Source organism: Paroedura picta, chromosome 5 (assembly GCF_049243985.1).
Source record: "Paroedura picta isolate Pp20150507F chromosome 5, Ppicta_v3.0, whole genome shotgun sequence".
Taxonomy (NCBI): domain Eukaryota; kingdom Metazoa; phylum Chordata; class Lepidosauria; order Squamata; family Gekkonidae; genus Paroedura; species Paroedura picta.
The window spans coordinates 106,766,100-106,791,132 of NC_135373.1; the positions used below are offsets into that span (position 1 = coordinate 106,766,100).

The 25,033-nt window shown below is 43.0% G+C and overlaps 2 protein-coding genes across 3 annotated transcripts in view; one reads left to right on the forward strand and one right to left on the reverse strand.

Moving 5' to 3' along the window:
- NT5DC3 (5'-nucleotidase domain containing 3) overlaps window positions 1-11,835 on the forward strand; it is a 37,724-nt gene extending 25,889 nt beyond the window's left edge. The window contains exons 10-15 of one of the 2 annotated variants that reach the window (XM_077339749.1): window positions 1,190-1,271; window positions 2,609-2,695; window positions 5,487-5,627; window positions 6,954-7,018; window positions 8,105-8,319; window positions 11,549-11,835. In XM_077339749.1, coding sequence (XP_077195864.1) covers window positions 1,190-1,271; window positions 2,609-2,695; window positions 5,487-5,627; window positions 6,954-7,018; window positions 8,105-8,319; window positions 11,549-11,583 — 625 coding nt within the window. In that variant the 3' untranslated portion in view covers window positions 11,584-11,835. Of the gene's footprint in view, window positions 1-1,189; window positions 1,272-2,608; window positions 2,696-5,486; window positions 5,628-6,953; window positions 7,019-8,104 lie in introns of both variants that reach the window. The other variant, XM_077339748.1, reaches the window with a different exon arrangement.
- A 1,810-nt stretch (window positions 11,836-13,645) lies between these two features.
- Window positions 13,646-25,033, reverse strand: part of STAB2 (stabilin 2) — a 63,162-nt gene continuing 51,774 nt past the window's right edge. The window contains exons 37-44 of the mRNA XM_077339747.1: window positions 24,637-24,802; window positions 21,058-21,164; window positions 20,076-20,195; window positions 19,080-19,229; window positions 18,163-18,273; window positions 16,997-17,125; window positions 16,487-16,600; window positions 13,646-15,480 (exon numbers count right to left, since the gene is read on the reverse strand). Of these exons, the coding sequence (XP_077195862.1) occupies window positions 15,430-15,480; window positions 16,487-16,600; window positions 16,997-17,125; window positions 18,163-18,273; window positions 19,080-19,229; window positions 20,076-20,195; window positions 21,058-21,164; window positions 24,637-24,802 (948 nt within the window). The 3' untranslated portion in view covers window positions 13,646-15,429. The remainder of the gene's footprint in view (window positions 15,481-16,486; window positions 16,601-16,996; window positions 17,126-18,162; window positions 18,274-19,079; window positions 19,230-20,075; window positions 20,196-21,057; window positions 21,165-24,636; window positions 24,803-25,033) is intronic.

Here is a 25,033-nt window from a genome sequence, read left to right on the forward strand (position 1 = left end):
TGAATTATGTTCAGTGTATGGTCTACTAAGACCCCCAGATCCCTATCACATGTACTCATGCCAAGACAAGTCTCCCCCATCCTATAGTGATTTTTCCTACCTAAATGCAGAACTTTATTTTTTTCACTATTGAAATTCATTTTATTCAATTTAGCCCAGTTTTCTAGCCTGTAAAAACCACCCTGTATCTTGATTCTGTAATTTAGTGTGTTTGCTACCCTCCCAGTTTAGTGTCATCTGCAGATTTAATAAGTACCCCCTCTTGCACCAAGAGCCACTTTGGTGTAGTGATTAGGAGTGCGGACTTGTAATCTGGCCAGCCGGGTTTGATTCCTTGCTCCCCCACATGCGGCCAGCTGGGTGACCTTGGGCTCGCCACAGCACTGATAAAGCTGTTCTGACAGAGCAGTGATATCAGGGCTCTCTCAGTCTCACCCACCTCACAGGGTGTCTGTTGTGGGGAGAGGAATGGGAATATGAATATGTTGAATAACTCAGGGACTAGGACAGATCCTGAGGCATTCCACTCACCACTCCTTTCCAAGATGATGATGATTTACAAGCACCTTTTGTTAAAATATATATATTGTTTCTCCCTGGAGTGTGGTGGAGGTAGGAAATAGCTCGCCCATATGTTGCCTTTTTCTGTTGCAACTCGATTCATTCCTAAAGCTCCATCTGAGGCTGATCAGTTGTCGGATTAAGTTTCTAGCGTACAGTCTGCTGTTTCAAGTGTATCGTCTGCTTTTTCAGCACCTTTAAACAGCTGTCAAAGAGACTTCAAAGAGATTTTAAAATGAGGGTGAATCATTGAACTGGATCATCCCTGCAGAAATGTTTTTTTTAAGCATTGCAGCAAGATTAATTAAAACGATACCAATTAAAATGGTACCTGCTGGTCTGTTCTATCTAGGTATTATATAACTTTTGAAAAAACCACAAAAATCCAGGCAATATATTTCACTGGTCTTAGGAAGCTCTATTTTTTCTTCATGTCACATCTGTTCTGAAACTTTAGCCTATTGTTCATGCATTGCAGAAGTCTGTACCTTTGCAAGCACTATTTTTTTTATTTGGAAGGAGAACTTTGCAGGACTGCTTTCTTGCATGCACCCTTTGATGGCTTCACCTCCTTGGCGATATTGTTGCTGTTGTATGATTGCTGTTCACCTTTTTCTTTCCTTTTAAGACCGTTTCGTAAAGTGAACGAAAGAGGTGTTTTGCTTTGGGATAAAATTAACGAACTGCAAAAAGGACAGATTTACAAACAGGTAGGGTGTGCTCGTGCATATAATCTATGTTGTAGTGACAATCTGAAGCTAGATAAGATATGTTGTTTACTTGCAAAACACTTAGATGCTTGAGGTGGTGCAGACATGTAGTGGCATTTTGGAAGACTTGAATTCCAGTGTTACCATCTATGAAATTACTGCGTAGCCTTGAATCAGACCCTTTCTCTATATGTAGCTCGAGATGTTTGCTGGTGGTGCTAAATTACATGGGAGATGCATTTTACTGCGTGTTTCTTCTCAAAAGGAACCCTTTTCTTAACATGATCAATGGAATGGTTGAATGATTGATAACTCAGTGGCAGAGCATGTATTTGGATAGAAATCCCAGGTTCAGTCCCCGGCACAGCCAGTTAAGGGGCTGGACTAAGAGCAGAGATCTTGGTGAGTTGTCTTTCAGAGCACTGGGCTACATGGGCTAGTGTAGCGATGCTCACTCAATTGGGCTTAGGAGCCACCTCTTCTGCGCATAATTCCCCAATTTGGTGCATTGTTGGCAAGTGGTACCCTCCTTGAAACAGCAGCCACCTAGAGCAGAATTTGCTGGCAGGGGCTCATGGGAATTGTAGTCCATGGACATATGGAGGGCTGCAGTTTGACTACCCCTGACCTAGAGAAACAGGTAAGCTACAAGATTCCCTGAGGTGTGCAGGCCTCATGCTGGGAAATAAATGTGGCTCTTTGGGTTGATAGTAATTGTGAATGTGGCTTTCCCTGAGCCCCACTGGCTTTGTGTACAGCAGTTCATTATGCTTTATACTACCATATTGCAATAATGTACGTTTTATCCTAGAACTGATTTGAGTGATTAATGCAGTACAGCATCCCGACTATTGCTCTAGTTCTGTGGCTAATTCCCCCCCATAATTGTACCCAGATGACTGGTGATTGTGCAGTGGTTTGCCTTTACTGTACCTTTCAGGATTTTTGTTCCAGGGCTTTTTACCTATCTTATTCTCAAGTCTTGAGTCAGAAATCAAAGCCACGTTGCTGAACCACTTTAGGCATTTCAGCAGCAGTGACAACCGGCTCTCTCAAAGCGTAATGAGTTTCAAACTTGAAGAATTATTTCTTGAAAAAGAGAGACGCAAAATGCTTTGAAGAGCTGGCAAACAAATGTTCCATCTGGACATACAGCTGTCGTGAGCGATCAGGGAGTACGTTGCCCAAGTTATAAAACCCTAGTTGGATTTTCTTGGGAGAGAAAAGCAGTTCTTCCCCTCGGGCGTATACACAGCTAGTGTGATAATGGTTCACACTCTGATTATCAGATTTGTCTGTTCATGACTCATACAACATATTTTTTTCTGGTTTTATAGGGGAACTTGTATGAATTTTTGAAACTGACTGGATGGCGAGGTTCCAAGGTCTTGTATTTTGGTGATCACATTTACAGTGATTTAGCAGTAAGTAGCTCATTTGTGCCTGTTGGGTCGTGGGGTGAACTGTAGATTATGAAATCACTTTTAAAAAGCAGCGCAGACAAAAGAACACCCTGTTTCTACCAGAAATATGTGTGGGGGAATCACTAAGGGGATTACTTCTCTGTTCAAAGAAATATAAGCTTCTTTGTCCACCTGCCATGTAGTTTCAAATTTGCTTAGGACATGCACTCCTAGATAAGCTCCTGGCTGAGCATTGTTTAAAGCAGGGATAGTCAAACTGCAGCCCTCCAGATGTCCATGGACTACAAGTCCCATGAGCCCCTGCCAGCGAACTCTGGTAGGGGCTCATGGGAATTGTTGTCCATGGACATCTGGAGAGCCACAGTTTGACTACCCCTGCTTTAAAGGCTAGATTTGGGCAGCCTAAAATCAGGGATGATTGCCGTTCAGGTGGCATTTCCGAGCCTGCTGTCATAAGTATTTATACGGAAGGAGAGCAATCCTCGTCCTAGGACTTCAAATCTCTTGTGCTGTGTGATGGACTTCTGCTGTGAATTGTGTGTTCTCATTACCAGTTACCTGTTTACAGAACTCTTTGGTCTGGGTCTTTTGAGCAAAGCTCCCACTCAATCTTCTAGCAAGGCTCTGATTGTGTTAGCTGCTCCATTAGAGTTCAAGGAAGATCTCCATTGGAATAAATCTCTTGTGTGTACTGCCCCATCCCACCTTAGCTCCTAGACATCCGATCTCCACAGTGGCTGCTGTACCTGCCTTCTCCGCACTCTGGTTCTTTAAATGGGGTTTCACAAGGATGTTTCATTTCACTGCTCAGCCATTCAGCGTGATGAACAGAGCAGCAGCGCTATTATTCAGAAATTGGTGTGGGGTCCTTGTTCTGTATATAAATACCTTGTTTCACCTTTGCTTTTTCACAGCATATTACATCAGCACAGACAAATATTTCAATTTCCAAGCGATATGGCAACCTGCACTGTTGCACAGACTGGATCCATATAATGCAGGTTGCCATACCACATGGAATGGAAGCTAGTATATTTATCTGTGCTGATGTAATATGCTGTGAAAAAGCAAAGTTGAAACAAGGTATTCAGTACCGGAACCTTGTTGCATATTGGAATAAAAGAAGACAACTTTTATAGGCATCCTTAAAAACATTTTGGTTGGTTTTTGCCAGTCATGCCACAGTATCTTTAGTTGCACTGATGTTGCTGTAACCATTTCCTTTGGCTATATATACCTACTTGCTTTCAACTTGGAGATGAGCACTCAAAAACTCTCTGGAACTTAAGAAGCACCTGAAATCTGAATTTGCCCAATGTGGACTTTGTTGTTACCTTACTTAGAAGCCCTGAGAACTTTTCCAGCATGCTGAGTTTTATTTCTGTTTTCTTGTTGCGTTCTGTTTACTGTGGATTACCAAAATTGTTCAGCAAATTGAAGGTAATCCGGACTTGGCCTGCATACAGAGAAAGTGCTAGGAGAATTAAGTGCATTCCAGACTCATTTAAAATAAGAGAACAAAATCTGAGTCCAGTGGCACCTTTAAAACCAAACTCCTCAAAGGTGTCCCTGGACTCCACCTTTGTTTTGTGACTTCAGACCACCACAGCTCCCAGCTCCTTGATATCTAAAGCCACCTTTGGCATTAGGGATTGTTTAGATCTTCCATTTAACTACAACCCCCTTTACTTTCTAATACTGCAGTAAAATAAGTTTATTACAGGAGGCAGAGGGGTTGGATTCCAAGGACCATCTTACACCTTGTGCTAGAGTAACTGCACAAGACCTGTCTGGGTGAAGGCATTCATTCTATAGAGCACAATGCAAGTCCTATGATTTTTTTTTTTTACATTCCAAGGCACTTACTTTCAGGACAGAGAATATTTGGTGGAAAATGTCTAGCTTTGCTGTTTTGTTTTCACATGAAGAAGCAGGAGAACAACTGTTGAATCTATCTGTTCATCAGATGAACTCCTACATTAGCACCCAATACGAACATTTATAAAACTGAGTCTTTTTTCCCTCTGCTTGTGTATCGTATCATTGAGGGTTATAAAATATGATGCTCAGATCTGCAGTACTGATGGTTAATAATGGTAGTTGCTCCCCTTTAAAATGGCTATTCAAGATAGTTCATATGCATCAAACTCCTAGAGAAAATGTTTGTGTAGGGAACCCTGTTCCTACTGGATGTATAGAAAGAGACTTGGTGGATGCAGGTTCTGCAGATATTTTTTACCATTCTTGATCCCCACAATCTTTCCCAATTTATACCCCCTTTTCACTACACAAAGGAGTCTCAAGGCAGTTTACGATCTCCTTCCTTTCCTCTCCCCACAACAGACACCGTATGAGGTAGGTGAGGCTGAGAGAGCCCTGATATTACTGCTCAGTCAGAACAGCACCATCAGGGCTGTGACAAGCTCAAGGTCACCCAGCTGGCTGCATGTGGAGGAGCGGGAAATCGAACTTGGCTCACCAAATTAGAAGCTGCCACCCTTAACCACTACACCATGCATCCCTTTCTAGTCTTTTTTGCTATAAACCTGATTGTCAGTAGGTATTCTGTTCACTCTCTGATCCTTGGGCCTGGTCCTCTGTGGCTCTGGAATCTTTTTTGGAAGTGTATCCCTTCACATAGTTTGCATGCTGGTGTTGGTGAGCCACTTAACTTTAATTGCTTCTAGTAAGTAAATTGCTGAAATGGCCTTTACGGTGAAAGGACAGGAGCAAACACTATCATTTGCCTTAGAAGTAACACTTGTATTTGCAATCCTTGTTGGCCAAATAGGATTTAACGTTAAAGCACGGCTGGCGGACCGGTGCCATCATTCCTGAGTTGCGAACGGAGATCAAGATCATGAACACCCAGCAGTATATCCAGACCATGACCTGGCTGCAAACTCTCACCGGGTTACTGGAACACTTGCAGGTTAGAGTTCTTTTCCCTCTTTGGAAAGATGGTAAGGATCGGCACATTCCACTAGGGCAGGAGTGGGCAAACTGTGGCCCTCCAGATGTCCATAGACTACAATTCCCAATAGCATTCGCTGGCAGGGGCTCATGGGAATTGTAGTCCATGGACACCTGGAAGGCCACAGTTTGCCCACCCCTGCCCTAGGGCTTGAATGGGCTGGTCTCGTGTATGGGTTCAGCATAATGAAAAACAGACAATAGGCAAGGCTAACAAACTATGAGCTAAAACTATGAATCAAGCCTGTCAATGTGGACAATAACATTTTTTTGCACTGAAATAAAACATGTTTGAAATTTCCTGTAGGGTTGTAGCAGTGGAATCAAAAGCACAAAACCATTTTAGCCTATGGTAATCACTAGTAAGGGGCATGAACCAGGGCACAAACCAAATTTCCACACAGAAGTGCTCTAGTTTGTGCCTCCCAACAGGGTTGGAAGCAGTTTCAGCGCACTGAATTGTTTCCCCCCCTCTGAAGGGGTCGGTGTGTGTGTGGGAAAGCAATCCGGCATGCTGAAAAGGTTTGCAACCCTTTCGGCCTGCAACAGGGACTGTGGGCCTGTCAGCTGTCAGGCCAAAAGGGCTGCAAACAATTTCAGCGTGCTGGAGCACTTCATTCCCCCCCCCCTCTCCCGGAGCACCCTGAACTGTGCCAGAATTTTCCACTTCACACCCATCCCTAGTAATCCCCTTTGCTGAGGAGTAAGATTTCAGTTAGTGGCCTGCATTTCTATATCTGGTGATATGTATGTTGTGTGAACCAACACTTGGTCCCATTTTGACATCATGGCAGTCTAGGTTTTCTGCTCATGTGCTGCTTCCCTTTGTGTGAAGTTTCCTTGAAAACTTTCCTGGCTTGGCAAGCCTTTGATTAAACTTACTTGCTGTAGTATTGAAAAGGAGGCGACTTGGGAAAACTAGGGTTCTTCCCTGTTAGCTGGGACTCTAAGTACACAATTAATCCTAGCTTAGAATTTCAGCTAGCAGAGAGGGAACAAGTTCTAGACTGCCCAGGTACCTGCATTTGAACATTGTGGCAAATTGGAGTTTGAAAACTTTTCTGCCTTGGGGAGCGGCCTTCAGTGAGCAGGCCTCTGAGTGGGAAAGAGCATGCATGCATGCGAAGGCTGCAAGCAAATTATGTTTGTGCTCATTGTGAGCAGAGGTATGCTGTGGTGTTGAGTTTGGCCACGGTCACTTTAAGAGAGACTTGAAACAAACAAAAAAAGAACAACCTGTTTTAATTTGAGAGTGGTACTGATGTCTCCGTCGCTTTAATTTCAGGTTCACAGGGATCCTGACTCTCAACTGATCTTGCAAGAGTGGAAAAAGGAAAGGAAGGAAATGAGGTAGGGCTCAAAAATAGGAAACATAGTTTTTTTTGGCAAAGTTGTCTCATAACATAACCCATTGATTATCAGCTTTTTGTAAGTGTGGACTAGAGTTCTACTTGGACCTGTTTCCCACGGCTTCTAATGGCAACTGCCAACATAGAACAGTGGCAGAGGGACTCCCAGATGCGGGTTCCCCCACATTTTCCTGATCCTGGTCCTTTCCTTCCTGAAGGATTTTTTTAAAACCATAGTTATGAGTTCCTGCATTGTGCGGGGGGTTGAACTAGATGACCTTGGAGGTCTCGTCTAACTTTATGATTCTAATTGACATATTAGTATCGTTATATCATTATTTCAGTGTATTTTATTTAAAAAGTTGCTCCTGGTGAAGCCTGGGGTGGCATGGCTGCTGTGGGGAATGGGAGCAGGAGAAATGGGAAAGATGCTGATGAGGGATCTGGGATTTCTTGCGCACACAGCAGCCATCCTGGCTTTGCTGACATCTTTTCCCAAGCATTGCAGAGAAAAGCCACTTGGGAAAGATCCAATAAACCTGGGGGGAACCTGGAAGGTGCTCAGATGCACCAGTTTGGGGGGGAGGGGGTTGGGAACAGCTCCCCTGTAGCTTCATTCTTGGGGCAAATAACCTGGGTGAGGAACTCTAAACCTGGCTTTTTTTGAGAGTGGGACACACTAATTCTCTAGGAGTCACCCACTTTTTTTTTTTTTTTGCAGAAATTAAATCTAAAACATTTTGGTCAAGTTCTGAAATAATGGTTCCAACGGGAAATGGGGTTCTCAGCAAGCTATGTTATTTCAATTGATTTATTTAAAGCATCCACTGATTGCTGTAGGGTTTTTAAAATAAGGGAGGCCAGAAGGTATTTTTCCTGAATAGATTATTCTGAAAAAGCTGTATTCGGGAGTTTAGGCTTTAAAGATCACCTCCAGTTTGACTTTTGGCCCTCCCTCACTGCTTGCAAGTACCTCTTTTGCTTTATAAGTTTAAGCAAACAGGATTGACCATTTCTTAGGGCAGAGGGACAGTTCTTTTTAAACAGCCTTTCTTCCCCCTGTCTTTCTCTCCCTCAACTCCTCCAGAGAATTGACCAGGAACTTCTTCAACTCTCAGTTTGGAAGCTTGTTTAGGACCGACCAGAATCCGACCTACTTCCTAAGACGCTTGTCTCGCTTTGCTGATATTTACATGGCCTCGTTAAGCTGCCTTTTGAACTATGACCAGGATTACACGTTTTTCCCAAGGAGGACTCCTTTGCAGCATGAACTCCCGGCATCGTCAGACAAGCTGTGCACTGGTACATTCAGAATACCTTTTCTGCAAGAGATGGTTCAGCTCAAATAGGGCCAAGTCACTCCTCTCCCCTGTTTTTTAAACCACCCTCTTCCTCATTAGTGGCTCAGTATGTTATATTTATTAGAACACGACTATCTTAAAGCGTCTGTCCCTTCAGTAATAATTGCAACACCTCTGTTCTTGCATATGCTTATGGAGCATACTGTTTCTAGTCGGTCGAGGTGTCCCTTTTTGGGGATGTATGTGAGAGAGGACTTTTTATTGTACTGAGAGGGAAATGGACTCACTTGCTCCTTGGCTGAGTATTGGCTGGATTTGCACACAAATCTGTGTTTAATATCGGCCAGATTTTTGGCTTACAGTGAAGGCACTGCTTTGTGCTTGAGACACGTCTTTCATTCACTACAACTGTAGCTGTTTCCTACCAGCTATGGGAAGAGATGTTAAAATCCCACACGATTTGGAGCCATGAAAAAAACAGAAATCAAAGCATGTCTTATACATACCAAATCTAAATCCCCTCTTTATTTTGTACTTGAAGTGCATGGTAATGTGTTTCCTCTCACAGCAGAGATTTCCACACAGAAGCAGGCTTCTGTGTGCAGTATGTGTTGATGCTTCTCTATATTTAATGCTCACATGTGACCCGGTGTACTGGCCAGGTGTATTTCTTCTGATGTAGACCAGTGGTTCTCAGCCTTCCTAATGCCGCGACCCTTTATGCCAGTGTTCTTTCACAGAAATTAAACTGAAACTGACCAATGGCGTGAAGATCCATTGTTCATGATTGTATATAAATTGGATTTTTTTCCAGGGTTTCTCAGTTCAGTTCTGCCTCTTGTCCCACCATGCTGTGATCTTGCTCTTTTCTGCTGCTCCCAACAGACAAAACGCTCTATCTCGATCTATCCTGTAAGGCTGTTGTGTGGATGGTGCCCCCCGGCCAAGCTGCTTGCCCTGCTGTGACCCCTGTGAAAGGGTCATTTGACCCCCAAAGGGGTCCCGACTCCCAGGTTGAGAACCACTGATGTAGATGGAGAGGTGGCTACTAGTTGTGCAAAAGCCAGATCAAGGCCAACATGTAGGACTTGCATGTAATAAGGATGACTGTTTTGTTTATGAAATGTGACACACTTAGTTTTTATCCTAACGTATGCAAGTATACCCGGTGTTGGAAAATGAATTGCGATCTTCCATAAGCAAAGGTACAGAAACATATTTTTTTAATGCCACTTGGCAGGTTGAAATCCACAGCTCTGAAATATAAATACTCCTTAAATTTGAGAGAAATTATATATGTGCCTTATACATATAACAGAAGAAATGCTTGTTTCGAAGCAGAACAACTCAGCAATACAGTGTACCATTGATAATTAGCTGTACTTTTGCACTGTAGTACTATTAAGAATGTCTGAGAGCCAGTTCGGTGGAATGATTAGTGTCAGTGTAAGCCTAGGGCTGGAGAGATCAGGGTTCAAGTTTTTACTGAGTGATAAAATGCCCAGCCAGTCACATAGGGCAGTTGCAAGGATAAAACGAAGGCAGGGCAAGAAGATGTGCCCTGTTCTGAACTGTTTTATACTGAATCAGGCCCTTGGTCCATCCAGGCAAGTATTGTCTACTCAGGCTGGCAGTAACTCTCCAGGGTCTCAGGCAGAGGTCTCCTGTATCACCTCCAGCCAGATCCTTTTTAACTGGCGATGCTGGGCATTGAACCTGGGACGTTCTGCATGGTTATTATTGTTGGACTTCTTGACCACCTCTGCCCCATTGAGTAGATGAGCTGATGTTCAGCCACTGAACCACAGCACCTCAGTGGTACAGGAGTCCCTGTGTTAAATGTTTTGCTGCTATTGGCCCAGGTCACAGAGAACATGTGAATTGGGTCATAATTCATGATCTTAACTGCTGCAATTATTGAGTTGCACAAGGCTTGCAATTTTATTCTATAGGAAGAAAGACTCACTGAACTGTAAGTTTTGTTGTAGAGGCAATTCCATATGGATCCTTACCACGCACAGAAGTATATTGTGGCCACTGTTATTAAAAGTTACTTAACACCAGGCATGCTGACTTTTCATGCTGACTTTTTAGAAAGAAGTTTCTTTCTTTCTGAAGCAACCAAGTCACAGGACTAGGAACATGGCCTAGTATAGCGATCCCCAACCTGTGGGCCGCGGACCACATGTGTCCTTCGACTAATTGGAGGTGGGCCCCGAAGGACGCCTTCTCCCCCCCCCCCCCCCCCTCGGCCCTTTACAACACATTTCATTGTTGCGGTGTGTCTGTATCTTATTTTGAAGGGATGTTTAAACATTACCATAGTGATCCGAGAGCACTAGGGCAGTGGTTGAGAGTAGAGGAGTAAACTACCCCCCCCACCGGGCCTCAGTAAAAGGCGTTGAGTGGTCCCCGGCGTTGAGTGGTCCCCGGTGATAAAAAGGTTGGGGACCACTGGCCTAGTAGAATGCTACAAGATGCTGCTCTGTTATCACATAACTTAAAACTTCTAAGTACCCTCCAAGCCTGCAACAGGTTCTGTTGGCAACAGAGGATAAGACCTGCAGTAATGTATTTAAACTATGTGTAGAATGATATCAGCTAGATCTCAGGGGAGGGAAAAGTAAGTCAGAGTAGTTCAGCAGTAGAATTGACTACCTAAGGAGGTGGTGAGTTCCCCTCACTGACAGTCTTCAAGCAGTGGCTGGACAGGTGCTTATCCTGTATGCTTTAGGTCTGATCCTGCCCTAACCCGAGGGGGTTGGGTTAGACAGCCTGTATGGCTCCTTTCAATTCTTGTGATTCTACCCCTTTAGATAACCTGCTTCAGAAAAATGGTGGATTTCAACCTTCCACTCTTCCCTTGTTGCACATCTATCCTTCCCTTCCACCAAGAAACATGGGGTGTAGTGTGTATCATTCTTTTCAGAACGACCATAGGTTAGGATAACATTGCTTTTAACAGAGGGATAACTCAAAATCCTAAACCTGTAACATAGGTAACAGTTTCCTTGGATGGGAGAGTGTTTTGGCAGAGATGAATTTAAAACCACTGATTCAAAATCTTTGCAAAAGAGTATCCTTTTCCAAGAAGGGGATCCCAATCCGTATATTTTTTGTGAACTAGCACTATAACATCCCTCACTCTTAGAATTGTTTTGTAACTATTTCATAAGCATTGTTTTCTAAAACCAATCGAAATACAGCAAGAATTCTCACTCTCTTTTTAGGCAACGATTTGATTCCCAAAATGGTGGTCAGGTAAACGTGTTTCTCAAAGTTTGTAAGTATTTTATGTCTATGAGAAATATGAGGTTGCTTGTCTGATATTGCCGAATTAACTCTTTGTGTAATTGAAGAACAGTTGCTGGCATTGACTGTATTGTGTTCGAGATTGTAATTTCTCAAAACGGACTTCTAAGTAGGGCTGATCTGACTTTTCTCACCTTACATAGCTGTAGTCTAGGAGGGAGAGGAACAACAACCCCCTAGAATAAAACCTACCTTTTGTATGGTTTGTAGCTGCTGTGTCCTGTGGTTTGACACCATTTTCTGTGTTGGTTTTATTCCACCATCAATATTCTCACAGTGTTTGCAGTTTTGACTTGATGCTGTGATATCACATCAATGTAACCAATTGAATGGGTCTCTGTTCACACCTAGCTAGGGGCTAATGAAGCACATTTAGACTGAGGGCAAGCACTTTTTGCACTGAGGATAAGAGTTATCACCTAGTAGCCAGCTAGGGATCGTTTTAGCAATTGAGCACTCTGGCTGTGGTTTCCTCCAAAAGGGCACCTTTGCCACTGATAAAAGATTTGTATTAAATTCCTTTTCCCTTCCTCCTCCTCTTCAGTTCAGCCACACTTCTAACGATTTTGATTTGCTGGCCAAGTAGCCTAATGGGGATCATTTAAACAGGCTGTTTGAGCTTGTCTGCCAGTATAGCTGGATGTATTGAGTACTGTATGTACTTGGATATGCATGATTTCCATGGGCTGTTTTTAAATAGTGAGCACTGAAAGTTATTGGCTATGTTCTATCAAAATAGTTATGGTATTTTGTTACCCTTTTTTTAAAAAGTTAGCATTATAAATGTAGGGGTAAAGCTAGACTCAGACCTGAAAGCTAAGATGGGGCTTGATATTGTTTGGAATTCATTTGAATTCCTCCTTATACTAGATCATTTTTTTAGTTCACTTGCCTTTCTCCTCAATGGAGACCCAAAGCGACATGTATCATTCTCCTCCGTTTTTATCCTGACAGTAGTTTTTTCAGGAGACTGTTGGTGTAAGACTTCTTAAAATATCGGATTTGCCAGAAATGTGGGGTCTTGAGCCTGCAAGTACTTTTCAAATTCTGAAACAACATGGTGGGTCCCAGCCACAAAATGGCTACTGCAGGAGGTGGAGCTAGCTACAAAATGGTTGCCCCAGCTTACTTGAATCACACAGTGAGGAGCCTTGTGCTGTGGTGGCAGCTATTGCCAAAGCAATGTTTTTAAGAAAACGCACAGCTGGCGAAAAGTCTTGCTGGCCAAAAGCCCCAACCAACCCCCCCCCCCCAAAAAAAAGCACTTGACAGGGGTTAGAAGAAGTTCTATGGCACTTGTGGGCACAATGTATATTCTGTCCAGTGGTGTTACATGTGTGTTCCTGCTTAGCCACCAGTAATTTTGAACTGCTTTGGAGAAAGGTTCTTCTCCTGCAGAATAAAGCATAACTTTGTCTCCAATTGTATTATTTGGTGCTTATCCTTGCTTTAGTTTTTAGCACACTTTACAGTAAAAATGGGTTTGCATGAGAAGTTGGGTTTGTTTGTTTTTTTGCGCGCGGGGGGGGGGGAGATATCCATGCACAAATAGCAGCAAAAACTAACAAATTTATATTTGTGTTTATGCTCTGATAATGTTTGGACCTTGTAATCAAGTTTTGAACCTGTTAATGTCTGTAATTGCTTTGATATTGTTCTGTAGAGATTCTTGTGTGTATATATATATTTTTGAACACCAAAAATGAGGCAAACAACACACTTCTTGACAAACTAAAGGCTAAAAATACAAATGCATAGGAAGAAGTTTATTGTCAAGCAAAAATAATGCTTTTTTGTATTAAAGTTTTCATGGTATGGAATTAAGTACACAATAAAAATGTCTCATCTATTTAGGCTTAAGTGGTATGGGAGTTATAATACAGGGCGTTCATTGAAACAGGAGAAATACCTGGTCAGTTAAACAAAGTAAGTAGTATTGAGCTCATGACACATGGTTGGCATTCTAAGGGAATTTAATGTATGAGGTTTCTTCTTTTTTGGGGGGGGGGGTTTGCTGTCAAGTCACAACTGACTTATGGTGACCCTCCTGGTGGGGTTTTCAGGATGGTCAGAAGTGGTTTGCCATCACCTGCCTTCACATCATAACTCCTGATTTCTGTGATGGTCTTTCCTCCAAGCACTGACCATGGTTGACCCTGCTTAACTTCTTAACAAGGAAAATGCAGGGTTCAGTACGCTTTCTAAGAGGTGGTGGGGGAATGGGGGTAGCAGCAAAACTACATACTAAGTACTGGTTTGTGCGTTAGTAACACTTTACACCACGTAGCACATAGTGGGAGAGCAGTCTTTGATTGTGACAGAGAACATGTAAGCTGAGTTGGTTCATAGTAAAACCTGGAAACAAAAACCATGTACTATCTTTTGCTATAGTCCATCAATATGGAAGTTGCAGGTTCTCTAAAGTTCTTCATTCGGCCGGATGTTGACAATTTACCCCCCACTCTGTTTTATTTTGCTTTTAAGCCTGCACACTCTGCCCCCTCCCAATATATGTGCTCCAAAGCCTTCCAAGTGGCACAAGAATCATATGACTTCACCCTGGAAAATATAATTTTGAAGAGTTTACTTCCCTGATGTGTTGCCTTTAAGCCAAGTTCAAGCTTTCAAGGAGTCATCTTGGAGGTCCTCATTAATGAGATTATAATATAGAATAAGCTTGCCTTGAAAAACCTTGACAATTGGTCTTCCTCCTGAAGTAGGCAACCATAGCAGTGTGCTGGTACAGGTATATGAGATGAAATGGCAATAACTGGAAGTAAATACCCCAGAATTTACCACTACACAGTTGTGCCAAATGGAGAGTGGTTTCTGTATCTCTGGTGGTAGATGGCAGTAACCAGGAATTACAACTGATCTTCAAGCAATAGCTGCCTAGAAAAAGTGGCGAGTTTGGACTCTATGGCATTATGCCTCATTGGAGTCCCTCTCCCTCCCAAACCCCATCTTCTGACAATTTCCATCCTGGGCCTGGCAACCTTAACTATAAAAATAAGTAATCTGAAATGCCAAAGTCATGAATCTGGGCCTTTTCTGCACACAGTACATAATGCACTTTCAATGCACTTTAGAAGTAGATTTTCCTGTTCTGCACAGGAAAATCCAGCTGCCAAAGCACATTGAAAGTGCATCATCCTATGTGTGTGGAATGGGCCCTGATTTAAGGCAATGGATAAGACCAAAACTCATCCATTAATAGTACAATTTTCCATATTTAATAGTCTGTTTTAAAGTATACTTTTGTAACATATCCAAGATGATACACAAGTGTATATATTTGAATACCTTTCTTGGAAAAGTGTGCAGCAGTTAAAGCAACCTACATATGTCTTAGTGGGGAGAAAAACAAAAATAAAATGAAACAGTCTGGTTCAACTGGCTCTTCCATAGAGACTTCTGTGTATTGCAGCACTTAAACTCAATCCTGCATCCCTATATTGCCCAATCTGTATTGAAGAAGCATTACTATGGATTGTTTAGTTAAAATGCAATTCAAATATAATGGTGATTACTTCTGCACTGTAGAACTCTGTACTCAGTAACCCTTGCCCAACTAATGAGGTAAGAATGAATTGTGGTCCTTAAGAACAGTTTGAACTTGGGGGGAAACAGACACTCTAAAATAAAGTGACAATAAGTTTTTAGGGAAACTAAAACCACCTTGATTCTCCTCAGTTCTGAAATGCTCCTCACTTTGGAGCGGAAATTCCTTTGCACTGCTTTATATTTCACATACAATTCCAGTTCTCACGCACATTATTTTCCATAGTTACTGAAGTCATTAGAACTCTGCAGGGGGTTCATTGGTCACCAACTCACGTACATCAGAATCCTGGAGGGGGGAAAGCCAGAAATAGGAAATAGTCTGTTCATGTTACTGAGATATGAAATGTGAAGCACAAGGTTGAATTGTTTGATAAACAAATGTTAAGTACTCCATCAGAATTCTCTACGTCTTGCTTGTGAGGGGAGTGCTGTCCAGGCTAAGTTAACTTATGGCTTTCAAAGCAAAGAGTCATTTAGAGGTGGTTTGCCATTGCGTACCTTCATGTCACACCCCTGTGATTCCTTGGGGGGGGGGCCTCCCATCCAAATACTAGTTACAACCAACCCTGCTTAGCTCCCAAGAGCACAAGCAAACATAGACAAGTGGGACAGTTTGTAGTGAATGCAATAAGAGAAAGAATAAACCTATCCCAAGGCTACTATTGATGTTACTAAAATTATTAAAGAATAAAATTAAGTACAGGGTTCTTCGTTTAATATCGTGTAGGATCCAACCAGGATCCCATTTTCAAATGGAAATTTTCTTCAGTGGTTGTCCTTTACATGTAAATATCATGAAAATCCAAATTGGGAAAGTCAACCTCGATTTAATAAAGTATATATATCGGCCTTTGGCTCTCCGATATGGGGATGCTAGTAATACCAACTGGGTTATTGAAGAGCCATTAGAGGTTGAATTTCCCAATTTGGATTTTCATGATATTTACATTCTGGTTGGATCCTACACGATATTAAACTTGAACGAAGAGCCCTGTACTTAATTTTATTCTTTAATAATTTTAGTACCATCAATTGGGATAGGTTTATTCTGGCTCCCAAGAGCAGACCAGACTGGGTTAGCCTGAGCTTCCTAGGTCACAACATGCTTTGCCTAGACTTGCTAGATCCTATTAGTAAGAGAATTTAAAAAGAAGTAACTAATTTGTGGTGGCCCCTCTTGTTATCTCCTGAATCTTTGTTTTTTTTGAAAAACAAATCAGTTTAATTATAAAACAGTTCCACTGATAAATTACAGAAGAACTCAAATAAGAACGGGTACAAAAAAACCTTACTGAAAATGGATCATAAGGAAGATCTGGCGGTGAAGTTGCTGAGCCGTCATAGTTGATGTTTGCGATGTTTGAAATCTGGGCTGTGTCCAGCGTAGTTACATCGATCTCATTATGCTGTTTTAAAAACCAACAAACATTCGTACTTCAAGGATGCATTGCAAGAGTTAAAGAGGAACGAAACTATGATGGGTGTAGTCGTAAGAGGTAGAAGAATATAGGGTTGCTGATTCCACTAATACTTTGTGGAATTTAGTGAGTTCTGGTCAGGAATGTGCACTTCAAAAATGTTCATTTCAATTCTATATCGTAATGGTGGTCAAGGCATGGCTATCATAAACATTAAATACTGTGAATCTATTATTTTGAAAAGTCATGTTGGGAAAAATTTACATTATAATTAACGAAAGTCTAGCATTATTTCCTTTGGGGAAGTTAAACTGGTTTTCCAGAACAGCTCTTATTGTATTCTAATCTTTGACACTCAGTTTCACATTTTCATCTGTCCCGTACCTTGAAGCGCTGGAAGCGAATATCCCCTTGCTTAAATCTGAAGTAGGCATACCCAATAAGACTGATGATTCCAATGATGAGCAGAACTGCAAAGAATATTCCTGTGCCAACTCCAAGATGCAAGAATGCCTGAGTGGAGGCAGTGAAGGCAAATGAGTATATTAGGATACAGTCAAAAGTATCGAATCTGTTGTAGTAAGGGCAAGAGGGAATCACAAGGTATTTTAACAATCTTGGTACAAGGCTACCTAGGCCTGCTAATGTCAAATGCATGGATAATAATAAAGTGCCTTCAAGTTGCAACTGACTTAATGACCTCTCATGGGGTTTTCAAGGTAAGAGGGGTTCACCATTGCCTTTCTCTGCTTCACCACGGTGGTCTTCCTTGGTGGTCTCCAAGCCAAGAACTAATCTTGGCCAGTCTTCCAGATTGGTGGGGTTTTGTACAGAGACAGAAAAGTATACAGTGAGGCTCAGGAAATGCAAGAGATGACAGTAAATATGGCCAATGAATTGTTTTGCAGAGTACAAATGATCCATTTCCAGAGGAAATGACTTTCTTTCACAAGTGGCTAAGGACTATAACTAATTAACCACCCAACTTGGAGCTGTGACCCTGATGGCTGGAGACAGAATCTGCCTTATAGCTATCTATGTAAGCTATATGGCCTATATTGCTGTTCTGTCCATTCACTGTAATTTGGAAGAATGCTCAGGGTCTCATGCAACAGTCTCACCCACTGAAAAAGAAAAAAAAGTGACAAATGACCTGGGGGCTTATTTAAATAACTAGCGAGTGTAGTATCAAAGTCAGTTTTCAATCACTAGCCAGAGAAAGACCACATTCAAATTAGTGTAACCCAGCCCAATAGGCTGGTCATTTTTCCTCTGTGAAGCAGGACAGGATTCTACACCTAACCGTGGGATGTTTGATGTTGCTAGGAAACAGGCATAGAAGTTGCTGTACATTGCCCTCCACTGCTGATAACTGAAATGATACCCCTGCCGCGATATCATGATCAACTCTGGATATAACAACGGAATCACAGTATTCGCTTTCAAGTTAGAACTGAAAGAAGCACAAATACATATTTGCAGTTTTCAATTGATCAACAAGTGATGAAAACAAACAGCAAGTTTTGTGCAAAGGAAAAAAAAAGACTTACAGGGGGTAGAGGAGGAGCCTTCAGGGGTGCTGCAATGACGTGGATGACCCCATTGGAAGCAACAACGTCCCACCCAAGGATTGCTCTTCCATCCACATACCTTGTTGCCTTCTAAAAAGGAGGCAAAGGGAGTCATAACCACGAATGCTCATGTAATCTTTTCCAAAGGTTTATTTAAACCTGCTGAAACTGGTGGTTGTGTCTCTCCATATTCATTCATTCATTCATTCAAATTTTATAACTGCTCCTCTTGGCGTAACCATCTTGTGTTGGCTCACTGTAGCTGCCAACATACTAATCAGTCAGATCTACTCCCGACTCAGTCCAGGGTGGGAGTACATTGTGGAGGAGGGCCCTATTAATGGTGCTGTATTGACTCATTGGCCCTAACCAAACATCTGTTGGAAGAGCTCTGTTTTGCAGGCCCTTTGGCACTGACCGTTTCTATGGGGCCCACCAGGTTGGGGCGAGGTCCAAGATTGGAGTCTTTGCAGTGGGGAGACCAGGGGATGTATAGCTCTTTCCACTGCATTGTTTTTGGAGTTCTAAATCTCCCCCCCCCCAACTGCTGATTGGCACACCTGAAAATATACAGATGCCCATGTGGCTCTCCATAGAACACAGCTGGATGATGGTTGCCTGCCAGGACTGACACTTTGGTGGGAGAATTTGGTGGGTGGTGACAAGCTCTTTGGAGTTACTTTGATGTGCTGCTTCACTTCTGGAATGAAACTGGAAGTGATGCCATCACCCCAAAGTGAGATTTGAACCATGTGGCCTGGATATTCCACCCCTCACTGTGCATCAATCCAAGCTATAGTTTGCATAGAACAAGGGAAGAGGTGGGCCATTCCTCTACTCTTTGTAAGGAACATGCAAATCAGGGATTTTTGGTGAACATGAAAACTTGTACTCACCTTCTTAACAACTGAAGCCTGATTTTCACCATGAGTAATTAATAGCTTTTTCCCTATCCGGGTTTGAAGAGTAGTTCCATTGGTCAAGTCTTCATAATACAATATGCTGATGTTGGACAAATGGTACTCAATGTCTCTTCCAGAAAGGGTCTGAGTGCAGCAAGCAACATCAAGCAATGTCAGTTAATAAAACACCCACATATCCACAACTCAGTGGGGTTTTTTCGTTCTTGCATATTGAAATTCAGTTTTAATGAGGAAAAGTAAAGCAGGACAAGGGCATATGAAAACTAAGGAAAAAGGGAGGCATGAGTATATAATTTTTAAAATGCTGAACAATGGAGATAAACATATGAAAACTTGGTTCTCTGTAGCAAGTTGAAGTTAAGTGTGCAGTTTAGGTCTCAAAAGTCTGACAATGACCACTTGAATGGAAGAAATGCAGGGACCAAGGTTTATATTTATTTAACGTAGCAGCCTTTTTATGAAGACATTTTTGGCTTCATTTAGTACAACCTATTTCTGTTATTTCCCCCATATGCTCGACTGCACAAGTGCTGTGTAGTTGGTTGTAAGGTATTTTCTAGCATTTCTACTTTGTCACTTTGTTATTGCTCTAATATCATGCTGGAAGGGTAGATTCTCAATGGGTCAGTCTAGACCAGGGGTAGTCAAACTGTGGCCCTCCAGATGTCCATGGACTACAATTTCCATGAGCCCCTGCCAGCGTTTGCTGGCAGGGGATCATGGGAATTGTAGTCCATGGACATCTGGAGGGCCACAGTTTGACTACCCCTGGTCTAGAATGTTCTCAGGAGGTTTGAGGCTGGGTGTTTTTCAGGGAACTCTTAGGCTAAAGGAGTTTCTCAGCTAGGAAAGATACCATTCACCTTTTTTTCAGGTAACAATTCAGTAACATGTCTTGCATGCCCTATATGAGGATGATTCAGGGCCAGTTTTATGACTTGATTGATGCTCCCATAGTAGGTACTTTACCTCATTTGCCTTTATCCCATCATTGTCTGGCACAAACAATGTAGCCTTAATTGATAAATTGGTGAGGTATTTCAGGAATTCTTGACCTTTCTTTGTGGTATTTGAGTAAGTAAAGATCTCCTGTGAAGAAACATGATACTTTGGAGTGGAATATTTTAGCTGTGATAAAAAAAAATCTCAGGCTTATACAAGTGACCCTGTGAAATTAAACTCGCTTTGCGTATACACAATTATCCGAAAGAAGATGTAGGCTGCTCAGAAGAGTAAAAAGGTCCTAGAAATATGGATGATTCATAATCAGTAGTTATTGTACTAAGAACAGCGCCTTACTTTTTATTCAGATTTGTGTTCTAAAAGATCAACTTTGTTCTTCTATGAAAGAAATTGGTGGACCACAAGGCAGCTTTTGAGAAACCTTCATCCTTGTGATAGTCTTAAGAATATTTCTAGGGCTCATGGAGTTAAATGTCTTGAAGGAGCAGAAAATCAAACATTTTATTCTTCCAACAGATGAGGTGGTTTTGAAAAGGAAGACTGTGATTTTTCAGCAACTTAATTGTGTAACTCTAGGGTAGTTTGGTTATTTCAAACTGATTGGGTAGCTTGACCATAAACAAGTGGGGCAGGACTTTGCCATGTTATGACATCCCTGACTTTCAGAGATGGAAAACAGTAAAAACAATTTTTCCAAAATTTCATAATGCTACATGGGGCTCTGATTCCATTGGTGGTCATACAGAGAGAGCTAAAAGGAAATTGAACTTTCCTCCCCATTTAGGTTTGCCAAATAGTCCCCACTACAGCACTGATTGTTCCCGCCCCCATTGACAGCAAATACCATAGAGGTAGAGTGTCAGTCACTGGCAAAAGGTGGCAGGTCCAAAATCCTAGCTGGGCCAGCACAGTCCGATCCATTCCCCTCTCTATACACATGCCTACAAGACAGCTATTTCCTGTGAAAGTGTCTGTTTCTATTACTTACCGAGACAAATTTTGTAAACGTTGGGACAGACGTGAGGACTTGAAGTAGGTTCCCGGTACACGTAACTCCATCTCCCACATAGCCAATTTTGCAAGTGCAATTAACATCTACAAAATCCAACCATAAGGAGTTTTAATAGCAAGCCGAAGTGGGACATCAGTTATCTGAAGTGCTTTGGAAAAAACATAATCAAAACAGAATAAAACCAATTTATACTAGTGTTTGTTTTGGGTAGGATAGCAATTATTCATTCATTTTTATGAGGAATCCAGATGATGGCCAACCTCGAGAGCCAGCTTGGTGTGGTGGTTAAGAGCAGTGGCCACTAATCTGGAGAAACAAGTTTGATCACCCAGTCCTCCTCCACATGCAGCCAGCTGGGTGATCTTGGGCCAGTCACAGTTCTTTCAGAGCTCTCCTCACCTACCTCAGAGGGTATCCGTTGTGGGGAGAAGAAGGGAAGGCAATTGTAAGTTGCTTTGAGACTCCTTTGGGTAGTAAACAGCGAGGTAAAAAACAACAGCTCTTTGTTTACATTCCTGGGTTTTCCTTGTAATCTGGCATGCCAGGTTCGATTCTGCGCTCCCCCACATGCAACCAGCTGGGTGACCTTGGGCTAGCCACAGCACTGATAAAACTGTTCTGACCGAGCAGTGATATCAGGGCTCTCTCAGCCTCACCCACCCCACAGGGCGTCTGTTGTGGGGAGAGGAAAGGGAAGGCGACTGTAAGCCGCTTTGAGCCTCCTTCGGGTAGGGAAAAGCGGCATATAAGAACCAACTCTTCTTCTTCTTCTTCTTCTTCTGTGTTACCTCCTCACCGTTCCCCAAACAAATTTGGGGTGATTTTCTTTCTAACTTAAAATGTGACTGCAGCATCAGTCTGTTCAGTCTGTCAGGGCAGTGCATTTTGCTTCTCTGTTTATAGGTATTTATGTACTTTGTTAATTGCTTTCTGTTGACTCTTGGGGGCTGCCATATCCCAGAGCCAATTTTTGTATTATTAGTTCAGCTCCCTGGAAGGGGAGATTGATTGTTTTTCTTTTCTTTTTTTCCCAGTCAAGGTGATTGGTCATTGATTTCTCTCTCTCTCTCTCTCTCTCTCTTTACAATGATAATTACAAAATTACAATTATGGGGAGAAATTAATGGCCAATCCCTGCAAAGAGAAGAAAAGCAGTAACCCATTCCATGGCACATAGAGGAGATATAATAATTATAATTAAACACTGTGATAATTAAACCTTGAGTTAGGAATGCTGAAGTAATTGTGAATGAATGGAAATTAAGCGCATAAAAGAAGCATTTGTATAGCAGAAAGCCAATTTAAAGGGATGCATAATTGAACATTGAATGGGCACTACCAATATTTTTTTGGAGACTGTAATGTGGAGCCACGGTTGTAATTTTGTTTGCAATTGACCGTGTAACACAAGAATGTCCTGGCGTGGAGGGGGCCAAGCACTTTCCCTGTAAGCAACAGCTAGCACAGTGGTTCAACATATGCTAAACATACAGAAGATCACTCCCATTTGAAAAGAACTCTGTTAGATGACTGAGAAAGAAAAAGACCTATAAACCCAAAATACCAGAACAAGGTGAGGTTAAAATGAACTGAATGAACATACAATCTGGCTCAGTATAAGGTAGTTTTGTATGTTGATAGGATGTTGCTTTCTTTCCAGCCTAGAAACATTCTGATTAATGCTGCATCATCTCTCTCATGGACGCAGTCCATAAGAGAGCTGCTCTATATCAGTGGTTCCCAACCCCCGGTCCGGGGACCAGTAGTGGTCCGTGGATCAGTCGGTACCGGGCTGCGGCTCCTCCTTGTCCACCTCCCTGGCTGCTGCCTCAGGGGCTGCCCTGCCACTCTGCCACTGGCTCACCTTTGGTGCTGTCCAGCGGCTGCCATGGCTGGGGCTTCCCCTCAGCATGGCACTGCGCAGCTGCTGCTGGCAGTGCTCCCCAATGGGCAGCGGGAAGTCAGGGGCGCCAGCAGGAAAGCAAGTCGAGCAGGGGCTCAGGCAGCGACGTCCCTCGGCAAAAGACTACCCCCCTCCCGGGCCTCAGTAAAATTGTCAAGTGTTGACCGGTCCCTGGTGATAAAAAGGTTGGGGACCACTGCTCTATATATTCTCAGGTTTCCTTGGTAAACTTAAAAATTGACACCATAGCCTGAGGCAATCACAGAAGCAGGGATGCTAGAGCGATCGGTGAAATAACATCAGAAAGAAAAGGAGTGTTTTTTTTTCCTGTGTGGTAGGTGGGACTGAAAGAGCTCTGAGAACTATGGCTAGACCAAGGTCACCTAGCTGACTCTATGTGGAGGAGAGGGGAAACAAACATGGTTCTCCAGATCAGCGGTCTGCAACCTTTCGGCTGTCACGGACCGCTGCTCCGGAGTGGGGCGAGAGGGCGGCCCGGGGGCCCGCGCACGCGTAGCAGCCCCAGCGCAAACGCGCATGTGTGGACTGCCGGCACGTGCGTTTGCGCCGCTGCCATGCCGGTGGCCGCTGCTTCCCCTCCCGGCCCCTCTGGGCCGCCAGCAAATTGGCCGCCAAAGCGGCCAATTAGCTTGTGGCTCGGCAAGCTTCTTCCCCCCCTCCCGAAACAAGAAGCTTGTCGGGCCATGAGCTAATTGACCGCTTTGGCGGCCGATTTACTTGCGGCCTGGTGAGCTTCTCGCTTCGGGGCGGGAGGGAAGAAGGAGCCGCAGCCCGGCGCCAAGGCCTTCGCGGCCCGGCACCGGGCTGCGGCCCGCGGGTTGGGGACCACTGCTCCAGATTAGAGGCTGCCCCTTTTAACTTGAATTAACTGAGGTACGAATCATGTTGTTGGGGTGAGAAACACCCCCTCTTGGGTATAATCAGGGCCTCAACTCAGTCTGAGAAACCATGGGAAGATTCTTCCCTTTGGTGACTCAAAAGAGATGGCCACACCAGTTAACATAAGGTGACCAGATTGTCCCACTTTTGGAGGGGCATCTGGGGGCACATGGCAAATTGTACTTATGTTGAAAGTAAAAAATATATATATTACAATACTATTTTTGTGTTCTATGCATTCTATGAAAAATGTTGTTGCTCCATATAGACCAAATTTTAATCAAGAACTCCCCCCCCCCCCCGGTCAATGTTGTCCCACTTTACCAGTGTCAAAATCTGGTCACCTTAAATTAACATGAAGAGCCATTTCCCACTAGTCAGGACTGTGCTGCCACAGCAACATTGGAAAAATTAAAAGCACAAGCAGCTGGGCAGGGAGAAGGAGAAAGTGCCAGCTCAGGAGCTACTGGTGAGTGTTGCTTTCTTTCTTACAGTGTGTGAGGATATATAGGTTGCAGGAGAGTGGGGGCTGTTTGAGTGTTGTTGTTTTTTGTCTGTTCCTTGCCTGGGTGGTGGGGGACTGCAGCTAATTGCATTAGCTGATTTGCATTAGTTTGCAGTTTTGCCTGGGGCTGACTGCTAGCTCCACCCTCTGCTGGGTGGGCCTTTGTGCTATAAAAGGCTCTTGCTTGCCAGAGGTGTGTACCAAAGATCTGGAACTCTCTCTCTGCTTTGCTCCAAAGCACTTTTACCTTTGACTCTATAGCAGAAGGCATCCCATCTTTCACTCTTGTTGGTTTTGATTCCATAGTCCACGATCCCAACCAAACCTCCCCCACAGTTAGGGGTAGAGAAGGCTGTTGGATAGCCTACTCTCCCATTCTGTAGCCAGCCAGCTGCACATAAGTGGTACTTTGCCTGTAATCAACATGGAAATGAAGTGGTTGTAAAGCACAAGGAAACCTGGAAGCAAAGTTAGCCTACAGATATGAGAGACATTAGAAATATACATAAGGAGGGAAGGGAGAACTCATTCTATATACAGGGCCCACCCTTGTCTTGCTCTGATGGTTTGAAGAGACATGGTCAAAGAAGCACCACAGCCAGCAATAAGCAAGAAAACAGGAAACACCTGTCAAGACCCCTAAT